This window comes from Falco naumanni, chromosome 1, assembly GCF_017639655.2.
Source record: "Falco naumanni isolate bFalNau1 chromosome 1, bFalNau1.pat, whole genome shotgun sequence".
Taxonomy (NCBI): Eukaryota; Metazoa; Chordata; class Aves; order Falconiformes; family Falconidae; genus Falco; species Falco naumanni.
Window position 1 is genome coordinate 111,076,892 of NC_054054.1, and position 14,470 is coordinate 111,091,361.

Consider the following 14,470-nt stretch of genomic DNA (forward strand, 5'->3'; position numbering starts at 1 on the left):
AAAATTCCACAGAACAATAACTAAACAAAAAGACAGCAGACATTTTTCATGTATTATTTAAAACAAGAAATACTTTTCAACTGAGACATGGGAGGAAAAATTAGCATCCAAAACACAACAAAACATGCTGTCAGCTGTTTGAGATGTAGATTCATCTATGGTGTGAGGGAGGTGAAACAGCCTCAACAAATTCTAAGCTAGTTGCCAGAAACCAGGGTAGCAACAGGTATGCTATCAGCTAGGAGTAACTGCCTGTTTCACTGCAACACCCTACCAGAGGGTCAACAGCTGGGAATCCAGTTCCAAAAAAAGAGACCCTAGAAACAGCATTCTGCTAGAAGTTTGCTATGTACCATACTGCAGATGAGCTGAGTCACCTGGCAAATTTATAATTTTAAGGATTGCTGCATGCAAAGCTTTTTTAAAGGGTAAAGAAAAGCTGAAAACATGTTTTAGACAAAGGGAGAGGAAAAGGGAAGGAAAAAGAAGAGTTATGTTTGAGAGCTTCCCCAGTAAAGATAAGGGCACTAAAACAAAACATGTTAAAACATTAAGTATTAGGCTACTTCTTTCTAGTCTGTCTTTTCAAATTTTAAAAGATGACAAGTACCGTACCTGTTTAGCGTGGGGATGTTCCCTCTGTAATCAAACAACCACAGTTAGTTACAGATTGGTTAGTGAAAGCCATAATAAAGAACTATCATCAAGCTGATACACAGACCAGCAACAAGTTTACAATTTACTAAACCAAAATTTGTCAACCACCAGGTACCAGGCAGAAATAAATTTCACCGACCCTGAGAAGGCACCCACCACCTGACTTCGCTTGACACAGCTGCCATGGGAATGAGCAGAGACCATGCACATAACATACAAATAACACACCCCGGGAAAACACATTGTATTTGCAAGGTACCCTGCCTTTCTACAGCATCTTTTATTGCACCCACTTCAAGCCCTTTACATACATCAAGCAAGCTTCACAAGCAAGACCAGAGTGGGGAGTTCGCACTCCCTGACAGAAGGGCAAACAGCACAGATGCAAAAAGTGACCATGTCATACAGGCAGATTGCAACAGGTTCAGAAAAACAAGCCAAATCCTCATTGCCAAACCTCTACACGAAGCAGCAGCAGCCCATGCACTGGCCCCCACACCACCACAGGAATAAAGCAAACACACACATCTGCATTTTCAGCATTCATAGCCCTGAACACCAAAATGAACAAGCAGAACTTTAGGCTAATTTTAGGAAAACTTTACCATTCTTATAACATCAATCCAACTCTTCACATATGTGCATGCAGACTAGGGCTTAGTGATGCACATAAGACAGAAAGGAGTTGCGGGGCACATTTTCATACCAACAGAAGCACAGCAAGGTCTAGCCCATGCTAGCTACATTCATGAAAGCATAAGGTGCTCCATGCAAGATGTAAAAATTGCTGTGATCTGACGTTCAAAATAGTAAAGATTGAGAAAACCCCCCAACAACAACCATGCACACAGGAGGCTTGTGCAAAGAGATGAACAAACACGAAAAGATCAAAAGCAAAGCTTCAGTGAGCATGTATCTGGACATTCACCCTCCCTTTCCCTGCAGAAGCTTGTAGGAGATCAAACCACAGACTTTCCTAACATCCTCGACCATAGGCAAGACCCCAAGTTACTGGACATAAAGTCTCAGTACTTCATGACCAGTGTGTTTCCATGGTCACACCACTAAAAACACTGACTGCACCTGGTCCTGTTCTCAACTGGTTTTATCACAGCAGTCACATTCACTACAATGTTGTATGTTTGGTGCATTACTGGTAGAGGCATGAAAAGTTCCCGTGATCTCCTTAAGCCATACAAGAGAAAGCACAAAATTGCCTAAAGACGTTATCTCTGTTCAAGGGTAAAAACCACAAGTATTTAATTTCATTTGGCGACAGTGCGGAAAGACACTGCAGAGCCTGTGGTTGGGACCAAAAGGGCCATGAGAGGGGACCGAAATTATTTTTTTAGCTTGGCAAGTGGTGGGAAAGCTACACGAGATCTACTTCAGCTGGAAAAAATAGTCTAGAGAGAACTGGCAGTTCCTACACCCTGTACACTTGTGTAGTGGTCCCTGTGAATGCTTTAAGAAAACAGACAGAAACCCCCCCCATAACTAATGTTCCTTTCTGTCTCACAAAGGGCACCCTGTTGCCTTGCTCCAGGAACTTTCTCCAGCCACTCAGTACGGAGCTGAAGAGACTAAGGCAAGAATTGCAATGAGGAAAACAGAAGAGCCAGTGGCTGGAGATGTCAGAAAAGAATGGAGGAACCGCCTTAAAGCTGCACGCTCTGGGCCCGGCTTTATATCTACAGGTCCTCGCAGCTGCAGAGGGCTGCCCATAACAGAAGCTGCATTGTCACTCGTCACTGAAATGCACTAAGAGGCAGAGGTTTGATATTTGCAGCACAATTGGGCTTTGTGAAAAGGCACTACAGTCCAATGAACTACACCTCCGCAGCTCTGACAAATAAAACCCCAGTGGCATGCCAGCCTGCTCAGCCTGGTGCAACATCAGTGCCAACGGGCAGCACCACGGTTCTGGGAGCTGTATAAAGGCACAGCAGGCAGAGCACACAGCAGTGTTCTCTCCCCAGCCAGCTCCAACTAGCTGATCGCAGGATCAGAAACCTTCTCACCACATCAGCCACAGCCCTTCTCCCTACCCCTTTTGAACTGTTAAAAAGGCCCTTCTTGACCGGGGAAGCTGATCTCACTAGGAACGTGCTCCATACCGATGCAGGCTCTACTGTGACAATTACTCCTTCGGCTCAAGCAAACAAAAATCCCCATAGCTCCCCCCTGCACCTCCTGGTTGAATCTGAATTTGTTTCCCCTTGGCCCTCCCTTTCTTTTTTTTAAAGAGCACTCCCCTATGAAAATGATGGCAATGCATGCAAAGCGCCACTGGTTATATCAAGCTGTGATTGAGTGCCAGCGCAGGGCAAAGCTTTTGAAATCAGACAGCAAAGCGGAATCAGCAGAGGTCGGCTGAATAACCCACTTGTAGTTATTAACAGCAGTACCACAGGAGAAAGAGCAATTCCACTGGCTCTGACCAGTGGCATTCCTCTTATGTTTCTTCATTTCTGTAGAAGAATCTAAACAGAAGGCTCTGAAACATGCCTCAAACCATACATTTTGATTGGGTTTTTCCTCTCCCTCTTTCTTTCCTTATTCTTCTGCTCCCTCTGTGATTCAGCCAAGCTGAATCTGCTACTGAAGTCCAATTTGCATAAAATTATCATCGTTCCATTCAGTTTGCTGCCCCTTCAACAGCCCCTTCTTTACTCTGTTGGAAGATTTTGCCCTTTCTGAAACAGGCAAGCCAAGGGAACTGCAACACATTACTGCTGCCTGCTGTCTAATTAACATCAAACCCTCAGCACAAAACTGCAGGGATTTACAGGTGCCCTGGAATCATTTTCCCTCCCTCCCTCCCGATGCCAGCCAGTCTCTCGCAACAAGGAGGGGACCTCAGGCTACCTAATGATACGCTACGAGCTACACACTCAGGTCTCCAGGCTTGTACAGAGTCCAAAGCAGCACAGCTGGTTCAATACCAGCAATCCAAAGGCTGATGCAAGAGGCTGTTTTAGCAACTACTTTAGTCCACAGAAAATGTTTCCATTTTGTCAGCAATTGAAATCTTAGGAGTATATCACTGTGAAATGATAGCAGGAAGGAACCTATAAACACTGCTCTAAGTGTGAGCGAGTTTTGGGTTCTTATTCTTCTGTCAAAAGCACTGTTTGGAAACAGCAATATTTAATTTGGCTTCCAGCCTTCAAAATGGTTTCTACCTGTAAGCTAAGGAAGAGGCTGACAGAAAAGAACAACCAAAATACTCCATAGATGATAAAACATCAAGGGACAGCAAAGGAGAGATCATGCACCACTCTTAAGCCTTGAAATCAGCAACATCAAAGTCCAAGTAGGGTGTCAACAAACATCCACAAGCACAGGAAGAGGAGATACGCCGCAAAACCAAGCACAAAATAGCTGAAACATTTATATTGATACCCTCGGAAATACAAAGCAACTAAGGACTAGACTTGAATTCCACCCTTGGAAGTATCACAGACAGCAGGATGCAGTCCCAAGAATGAATTCAACCCAGACAAGTCTAAGTAAGGCATCTGCCTTACGTCCACGTTTGCAGAGTTGTGTGTGTTCCCACCTCCAAATGTAACTAGGGTTAGCTGGTATCAGACATCTTGTTTATCAAGTTTCAAAATTAACACTTGCTTTAAAGCTAACTAAACCAATTATCAAAACTACAAAGTCTTAATCTGCAATACTAAAACCTTCCTTCACTTCCACCTTTCAATGGTACGTCCTGACTCAAGATTCCCCAGGACACCTCAAGGCCAAACGTGGCAGTTCAGGGTGGCATGTGGGACAAAAGGCAAACGTGGGCTCAAAGCACAGATGGATTGGGAGGGCATGACTATGGCATCAGAGTGAGCAAAACAGGCTGGGTTATATTTCCTTTGGGGCTCAACATATTCAGAAGGCAGAGCTCTGTGGTATCATTGCCATACCCCAAAATAATGATATATCCAGCATCTCTAAGTCACTCTTGCAAGCAATTGTCTCAGCATCTGACAGAGGGAACAAATTTACCTCTAAGCAAAGCAGAGGGATCTGTTTTGTGGGAACACATTTACCTCTGAGTTCTTCCCTTCTGATCCTCCAGCACATCTGCTGCTGGGGAAGGAAAGATCAAGAGAGCAGCTGAACAACCTGGCTGGGGGAATGCAGTGAGCTGGAGAAAAGGGGATGCTTTAGGAGGAGCAGTGCAGCAGCACAATTCTGCAGCAGGCTCCAAAAGCTGGCTACAGCAGACAATGTCCCAGTTTAATTTAAACCTTACAGCTTCAGACGTAAGAAAGGCTGTTCGAAAGCAGCAGAGGAGAGGGGGATTATTAGAAAAAAACCTTCTCTTGTTGAAAAAGCACTGTAATTCCCTCTCCCTATACTAGACACACAATGTTTCTTTCAACAGAAGATTTTAAGCTAAGATTAGGCAAGCACTGTTTCATGTGCTGAACACCTAAGAAAGGCCTTTCAGTGTCTGTCACCTGGCTTGCCATTCTCACAAAGGAAGCTGAACTCTCTAAACACCAGTCAATATTCCACCAGCTTCCCATCTCAGCAGGGCAGTCTGAACAAGAGGGAAGCAAAGGACAGCTCAGAACAGGGCTCATTTCTTTCTCACATCTTTTCTCACCAGGACTCTAGATGACTGAAAGAGGCAGGTTATCCACATGCAAGGGGCTCTGCCCATAAGCATTTGTTTGCAGTACCCTGCTGCAGCGCATAGCGATCAGCATCCCGTAGATACCCTTGTATCGACTCCACCAGATTGGATTACTGCAACACCCTCTACTTGGAGAGGGCCTGCAAACTCCATTTACTGCAAAAGGCACCAGATGGTTACACTGTACTCCTCATCTGCCTTGCACCGGGCAACAAGGAATGCCGGGTTTTGATCTATAGAGCCCTCTATGGTTTCAATTACAAGCAGTTTTTCTCCCTATGCCTTACCCTTGCAATCAGGATCAGTGGGGATTCTTACAACAGGATGTTTTCTATTAATTTAAACAAATAATTCCAAAACAGTTTCTGCCCACAAAACCCACCAGGAGCAGGTTGCATTTCTGTGACTCTGTTAGCAGATTTAACAGTTTTTCTTCTCCTCTCTGCTTCCACGTAAAGCTTTCCTGCAGGTAGTTGATGACAATCATTCAGTGGCCAAAAATATAAAGTCCGAGGTGCCTTGCTGTGACTAGTCACATCAGAAGTAGTGACTGTGATTGTTTCTGTTACAATTAAGCAAAGGCATAGCAGTGTTAAATACCAATAACAAAGAATTCAAATATAGCAACCATTATCAGTTTGCAATTTTCTCTACATTAATATTTGCTCCAGTAAAATTCAGGCCATTGAATGTCACAGAAATCAGACACAAAAGGGACCAGGGCTCAAAAAAAATCTGGAAAACTGCTGAAAAATGTTTTTTCCATACAACTAACACCAGCTCCAGAAGAGAATGCTCTTTTAAAGGCTCCCTGGTATTACTTCTGGTTCACCAGGACCCAACCCTGCAGAGCCTCAAGGGCCATTTTGCTTGGTCACCTGCAATATTTTGGCTTTGGGGTTTGTCCTTGGAAGGCATCTTTAGCTTTTCAGTCTAAAAGCGCATGCTACAGAAGATACAGAAAAACATACAATGGACGTAGAACATGGTCAAAAACAACAAAGAAGACTCAAGCAAGACAATGTCAGAGTTTTGAAATTTCTGTGTCTTGGGCTTACCAGAAGGTCTGCCTTTACAGCTAGCTTAAATCTACACACTCAGGGCTAATTTAAGACCCCAGGTATCCTGCTACCAGCTGTGCTTCAGCAGCCAGCCACACAACAACCACACAAGTAGGTATATACTGCAAGAAGCTGCATCAAGCAACAGGAGCCAAATCCATCACTAACAGATGGAGGTGCAACTCAAAAGAACTGAACTTGCCTATGCAAGCAGTGAATTTGTCCCCAAGCCTGCTTGCCTCTGCACAAGGGCTGCGGTGCATTTTCAGTCAACCATCAGCAGTGTCGATGGTTGGAGAAGCAGAACTGAGCTTCAGAACATTGCCCCAGCGAATTCAGCACAAAGGGGAGAGGAGACTTCAGGTCAAAGCAGCTGTTCCCCAAGCAGGTAACAGGCCTCCTCCTCTTCCAGCTGACCTTGTCCAATTAAGCTTGCGCACAACAACAGAGCAGTGGTCAGCATGGGCAGGCCAAACAACCCCCAAGCAACAGCGATAACTGAGACTAGCAAAGAGAAGAAACTGAGAAAGAATGGGGGGGCAGGACGGGGGGAGAGTATTATAAAGGGGTACTAAAAATAGTATGCAATTATTTACAAATATTCTAGAAATGTTGGGAACAGATGAGACCAAATGCATGTCCCATTTGTATCATGAGCGTTCTGTGCTGCTCGTTGAGGACAGTCATTCATTTCTAGCAAACCAGATTCTGAAAACCATTTCATAAAATGTACTGATGGATTCTCAACGAAGCGAGACTGGACCCCGTTGCCCAGCCCCACCAAAAATAAAATAAGGAAAAAGATGTTTGGAAACAAAGGAGAAAAACAGCACTGATACCAAACTGCCAAACCAGCACAGATCAACAGTGGCACCCGGCGGCCACAGGGACTCACTGCGCCTCTTGGCTCCCGCACGCCTGCGCTGCCCGGGACAAAAATACAATACCATCTAAAATACCCTCCTGAGTTCCTGTGCAAATGAAAAAACACAGAAACTGACTAACCTGACAGATGCTGAAGAAGTTCTGAGAATCCTGTTTGTTTGGTTTGGTTTGGGTTTTTTAAATGATCTTAGCACACACTAGGAGATGCAACCCTTCTATAAGACTGGGCAGCGAATAGTTGATGCTTTCGGCTGCAGTCATGAGAAATGCATTCTGAAAAATACTGACTGAAAATCTATGTCAGCTCCAGCATTTCTATATAAAACACATTCATACATGCACCTTGCTCTTCTCAGTCAAAAAAAACGCATGCTAGAAAAAATTTCACCTTATCCAGTAAAGCCAGGTTTGAAAGTAGAGCCAATCACAAACAGTTACAAAGGGCTGGCAGGGAAGCGCTGCAGGAAGGGGACAGAGACTGTTTGACTGTTCTTTATTAAAATGAGTAATTGATTATTCTGTCTGGCATTCTATCTTTCTGAAGGCTAACTGAAGTTCTAGAAGAAAGTTACTACACAAGCCGATTTAAAAATCAGGAAATATATGGAAACTGTATCATATTGAATGTATCCAAACTGCAGAAACTATTACCCACAGCTTCTGAGATTTTTAAATAACTTGGGAGAAGGAACTGGGTAATGTAGCGGTTTATCTTAAATAATCTGTGCTTATTTAAGGCACTGGGACTCTCCCTTTCTCCACCGATTCTATTGCAAGTTTTCTTTGCCAAGATAGGATGTAGCCCCTCATAAACCTCTGATTCCACAGACACCTGAACACGTGATCTGACCTGTTTGGATGGGAGGTAGGTAGCATGAACTGGAACTCCACCACACAAGTGTTATCCTTCAGCTGGCGGTGCTGGACACTGTTTAACTCATAGGCAATATATGCCCTTCGAACGTACACCTGGTTAGAGAGAAACTCAATCAGCGTAACTGTGCTAAGGAAGCAGAAAGAGAGGAAAACAACAAATAATACACCAGAGATTTCAAAAATACTAAAAAACCCAGGTACCTCCAAATGAATATTTAGACAGAACTCTAATTCAGCTAGAATTTAAAGTTATTCTGAGGAAGACCAGTCTGGCAGGATATGACCATCAGCACAAAGCACACAGGACAGGCTGACCACATTCTCGGACAGCAGCTTCACTTTCAATCCTTTCAACCACCTAAATCTTCTTCAAGCAAAGAAGATAACTTGAATCTGAAATTTCAGTCAATTATGAATATTAACACTGTTAAATCACAGACTAAGTAAGCCAGATTCCACACAATCTACAGCACTCTTAATCTTGCAGTGGCCTAAAGAAAAAAACAAAAAAAAAACTACCCAAAAAAAACCACCACACGGAACAAAAACCACAGAAAAAATAATTTTTTTTTTTCAATACGAATAAACTTACCTCCAAAGCTGCCATTCTTACCACCTGATTACTGTGGTAGAAGAAGTTGGGTAGCACATCAAAGATGGATGTCTCCGACAAAATGAGTTTCTAGAAGAGATCACATCAAGCATTTTGAAAAGAGAACTGCCTGTCTTGCAAACAGGGTCAGGCAAAAAAGCAAAAACCCAAAATCAAGGCTGTCTAGTACCAATTTCCATGCTTTTCCTGCTGTTCATCAAGGATTATGACCTTTTCCTACTAAATCACAGAATGACAGGATCTCAGGTTGGAAGGTACTCATAAATACCACCAAGTCCAACTCCCTGCTCCTCGTAAGACTACCTAAAACTAAACCAGAGGACTAAGAGCATCATCCAGATGCTCCTTATAAGAGGCTCGGCACCATGACCACTTTCCTGGGGAGTCTGTTCCAGTGACCAATCACCCTCTCAGTGAAGAGCCTTTTCCTAATGTCCAGTCTGAACCTCTCCTGATGCAGCATTGTTCCATTTCCTCATGTCCTATCACGGGTCACCAGAGAGAGGAAATCAGAACCTCCCTCTTCACTGCCCACCTTAAAGAAGTTGTAGGCTGCGGTGAGGTCATTCTGGTATCAGTGTAGGAATGAAAAGTGAGGGGGAAGCTAGAAATCAGAACAATCCAACTTAAAGCCACAAGGACCTTGGGACTACAGGCGAGATTTAAAACAGAAACATGAAGATGAGTGAGAAGAAAGCAGGGAAAACAAGGAGAGAAGTCTGGCAGATACCTGCAGGTTCTCAATGCAGAACTGGTGTCCATACATGTCAATAGCAGACAGGAAGATGGACTCCACCTGGTTGTGACGCAGCTCGTAGGATGGCAAATGGGAAGCAATGAGAACCTGGTAAACAGCAAACACAAGGAGTGTCAGTGAAAGGAGCTATGCTGGGCCATCGGCAGGAGGCTCTTATCTCCAAGGCAGCAATAGTCTGCTCCATCCCAGAAGAGGCGACTGGTTCCTCCTGTGAATTCTGTGGCACCTGGGTGATGCTGCAGACTGCCCCCCCCAGCCTCATTTGTGTATCTGCTTGGTTTGTATTATTGGCAATTCCCCACGGAGAAAAGGAACAGCTTCAATCAAGTTCCATCAGTGCATGTGATTTAGCACTGCAGAGCTGCTAGTCCTGGGGACTGCCTGACCGGCTGTTAATTGGAAAGCAGATCTGGCAGGCAGCAGCTGTGGGGAGGCCAGCAATGGAGACCGCCTTTCACAGCTTCCAAGCAGAGGAAGCAAGAGACACTGGTGCCAGGTATTAAATGTCCAACATGAAGGATACAGAGATAGGAAGGGGAAGCAGCTTGCAGGGGAAAATGAAGTGAAAGAGCAACATAAAGACATACACAAGGACTGCAGCACCATTCCCAGCATGCTGCTGAGAGGTTCAATAACTGAATGGTTCAAGGACGCAAATACAATTCTGAAGGAAACATAAGGTCACTGAGCAGCTTCAAACATCCCATTCATTTTCAACAGTCAAGCGCTGAAATAAAAGGAGAGATCCCCAAAGTGTCAGCTTTCCTGCTTAAGACTTTTAGAATGGAGACAGGGACTGTAGAGTGAGAGGAGTGATCAGACCAGAGGGTTAGCATTACCATGAAACAACTGTGCCCTCTCACTCCTTCCTGGCTACAGACTAACTGCTAAAGAGGAAGTTCACAATAATATCCAGGTGGATATCTGGCATTCAAATTATTATCTGTACTAGACTCATGGAATTGACAGTATCAAGAGTTTTTCCAATTATTTTCAGGTTAAAAAGAAATTGTCAACACGCAACTCAAAAGCCAGAAAAAGCCCCGCAAAAGACCAACATAATTCTTTGCAGTAATTCCTTAGCAGTTGCAAAGAACGTCTAGTTCATGTGTAAATTTCTCTCCCTGTTCTCTGCACACACTGATTCGCAATTGTAAGGTAGCTGATGAACCCAGATAGCATGGCCTGGCTGTTTACTGTACAACTGCCTACATGTTCCAGGCAGCCTGTTCTTGTTGGGTTCACAAGCGATAAAGCCAGAAGGAACCACAGCGACCATGTATTTTTTGACTTCCTCTATTGCACAAACCACAGGCTGCTCTCAACTGACTTCTATTTGAGCCAGACAAAACTTTCTGGAGAAGCAGGGACAAAGGAATAGAATTCTAACTTCAAATATTACAGTGATTGGGAATCCACTGCAATCTTTATTAGACTGTCACAACAGTTAATTAGCTTCATTGTTAAAGCACTGCTCACAGTAATCTACTCTTCACATTTGCATAGTAATCAAAACAAACATCAAGAGATACAGACTTTCCAAAAGAGCCAACTCCCAAGTGGGAGCAGTCCGTATTGATCTGATCAGCAATGGCACAGTGTCTCAAGCAGGGATCAGCTTGGATTGCTAAACACGCTCCCTTACCTGCCGTGCTCGCAGGGCCACTTTAGCGTTGGTTGTCTTGCTGAGCTGGGTCAGCTCTGTCAGAATATTAATCAGCTCATCTGTCAAGGTGGGGTCACGGCCACAGAGCTGGTCCTGAAAAATAAAGAGAACTGAAAATGCTAAGAACAGAGGAAAACCATCTTCCGTTCTCCTACATGGGAGTTTAAACCTGAAATACATACACACATGCCCTCACGTGCTGGACGACATCACCTCTAGGGGTCCTTATCTATATATATCTTTATTCTATAATTCCGTGCTGACAAGGGTACAAGCATTAGGCTTTCAATAATTTCACACATATAAATAAAGCTACAGAGGAAAGATGGGACTGGCACCACCACCCATTATATTATTTTTAGCATGTGTTTTGGCATCCAAACACAGGAGAAATACTGACTTGGCAAAGAGATTCAAGCAAAACGTTTTCACATTACCCAATTTCAGCTTTGTATGAGAAGTCTGCCCTAACAGCAATGCAAAATTCAAAGAGCATTTAATTGTAGCGAAATGCCTTGTGTAGCATGCAAAGATTAGCAATTTTTCACTATGAAAGGTGACCAAACAGAAAGAGTTTAACTGCCAGGAGAACCCCCTGAAGTCCACTTAGAAAAACACCTCAAAACAAAAAAAAAAACAAAACCCACAATCCACAACCACAAACCAGCAGGCTTTGTACAGCTTCAGCAAAGGAAAAAAAGATCCTGTCATTCTGCTAACAAGGCTAAGCAAAGCTAACTAAAACCGTAAATGATGTAATGTGTTTCCTGCCACAGCACAAGACTGACTCCATAATAATTCTTCTAATCAAAGAATCCTGGTTCTGAGAAAGTTCACTAGCTTACCTTACTGTCTAAATTGGCTGGATAGAATAATAAAACTGAACAGCATAATTTTCAGTGTTAAAGCTGTTTCAAAACTTTTGGATTCAGCCATTCAAAAAAATGCAAACAGTAAAGGCTTCAACCTGTTTTGTTTTCTGAACAGAGGAGGTGTGCTCTCATGCACATTTTCTTCCAAAAATACTTTCAACTACCGTGAATAATCCCAGCCTTCAACTACTCATACTGGCTTGTGAGCCTCTTCCCTCCCCACTCCTGAAGCTGGAAACCCTCTAGGAGCCTCTAATGTGTTTCTTCTATACAGCACAACAGCTCTTCTATTGGTAAATGAATCACAGGAGGAAAATGCGAGATGAAACAGGGATTTGCAACAGGAAAGAACGCTAGTGCCTTAAAGTTTTAAGAGACTTTAAACACATACAGTTCAGAAAAGGCACTTTGAAGATCCAAGAAATAGAAAGGGAAAAAGGGAAACCTCTGCACAGCAGGTTAGATTATTTTCCCTGGCAGGCTTATCAAAGCAAAAACCAAAAACCAAATAATAGAAGTCCCGTAGACTGACTAACAAATAAGAGCTCATACTACATGCAATTCCAAAGCTAAATAGCTTTTTCTCCACGTTGCTCTCAATCCCTTTCTCTCCAACCTCACTCAAGCATGATGCCATCTCTAGGAATGATGGCAAACTCTCTGGTGGAGAGAAACCACAGTCAAATCACTTATTAAAAACACCTAAGCTACTAACTCTTAATAAGATTGTCTCCTACTAACCAGTCTTGGGCCAGCAAGCATTACAGTGATTGTTCCCAAAGAAAGTTCTGTAAATTTATCCTCTCCAGGTCACTGTGTGAATTCACAGTGAATAATTCAAGAACTGCCTTTGTCATATTTGAAATACAAATTCCTCAGTGTTGTAATGTTACTGCTCAAGGTAACTAAAATCCGATACGACACAGGACATCTGCCATGCCACAAGCAATTCTGCCCAGGATGTGCATACAGCAGTCAGTACATAAGTACATAAAATGAACATACAACTTCAAATCACACTATATTTCAACAAATATATGAAGGATGAAGTAGTTCCCATCCTGCCTTAAACGCCTGCTAGCTAAAAAAGGTGAATGATGGCAGCATAATACTATTACTAAAACCATCCTCAGAGCCCGCTGTTAATAATGGATTCCTAGGGTTACATCAATAACACCAACATAAGCATCAAGGTATTTTGACATGATGTTTGCCCTTGGAGGACAAACTTAAACTACCCCACATAAATAGCTTGGCAACCCATAAAACACCACAGCCTTCACCATGAGCACACCAAATGTGCCACGGGTTCTCTCAGACATGAAGAGTTATGTGAGTTGGAAAGAAAGAGGAACGATGTTTTTTTGGTTAATGGCATGCCCTGTCACTTGGCAGATGGCAGTCCCTAGCTGTGCCGCAGATGACACTGTGACCAAAGGCACGACCACCCCTCCTGAGCCCCCATCACCCCCTCGATCAGAGAAGTCCCTGTGACACAGCACTCATGGGAGGGCAGAGCCCATGCGAATGGTGCTCAGGTCACCGGCTAGCTGCCGGCTGCTCTTCCACCACACACAGCACAGCCTCTCCCAGTACGTTTTACGTTCTGGCAAACTGGGATGTCAGCCTTTACTTGAGTAGAACTGAAGCGGTGGGAAGAATGACTACACAGGAAGGAGAAAGGAAAACTCTTCAATGTTTCCCTGTGTTCCCTACCTCCCCATTCCCTCTGACGGACACCACGCTGGCCAACGTGAAAACACAGCAAGGCTCTGCCTCCAAGACACGGCTTGCATGGGAGGTGAAAAACTAGACAAAAAGTTTCAGTCCCATTTTAGCAAGAAATAATCAGGATGACAACAACAAAATAAAGCAGGTAGCTGGCGCTGCACTGGCTTTTGCCTGCACTGATTGGCAAAGGCAGCAAGCAAAGCCTCAAACCAGCTCTTTGACAAGGCCTAACGCCTCCCCGGCACCCCGTGTAATTACACACTTGAGTGACTGGACTCTGAAGAAAATTGAAGGCCTGAGCTGCGAACAGCTGCCATTTTCTCTCTCCATCACGCCAGCATGATTACTTGAGAAATGAACAGCCCCGGCTCAAAGCTACTCCAGAATTCTCAAAGGAAATATGTCTCCGTGTTCAAATAATGAGATTCTTAAGGCAAGCGTTACTTACAATCACACCACACACCAAAAAGGGAAAGAAAAAAAAAGAGGGGGAGGAGAGCCAGAAAGAAAGAATGCCAGGGTCCTTATATCTTACAAATTAGAATTTAAGAAACTCAGCCTCAGCCTAGGACAATTATGACTCTCTCCTTGCTTTTGAGAGCTATTCTGTAGATGGCTACTTTGGACATATTTTTGGCAGTATCAGACCACATTACATTTGAAAAAAAAAAAAAAAAAAAAGCAAAAAAAAAAGCAGGGGGTGGAGG

At 43.6% G+C, this 14,470-nt stretch overlaps 1 protein-coding gene across 10 annotated transcripts in view; it reads right to left on the minus strand.

The window, feature by feature from the left end:
* ACACA (acetyl-CoA carboxylase alpha) overlaps positions 1–14,470 on the minus strand; it is a 148,031-nt gene that overhangs the window by 79,521 nt on the left and 54,040 nt on the right. For 7 of the 10 annotated variants that reach the window (XM_040577878.1, XM_040577899.1, XM_040577872.1 and 4 more), the window contains 5 exons: positions 11,140–11,253; positions 9,468–9,581; positions 8,717–8,806; positions 8,099–8,217; positions 616–639 (listed from right to left, as the gene is read on the minus strand). In XM_040577878.1, coding sequence (XP_040433812.1) covers positions 616–639; positions 8,099–8,217; positions 8,717–8,806; positions 9,468–9,581; positions 11,140–11,253 — 461 coding nt within the window. The remainder of the gene's footprint in view (positions 1–615; positions 640–8,098; positions 8,218–8,716; positions 8,807–9,467; positions 9,582–11,139; positions 11,254–14,470) is intronic. The other 3 variants (XM_040577902.1, XM_040577891.1, XM_040577907.1) reach the window with 1 other exon arrangement.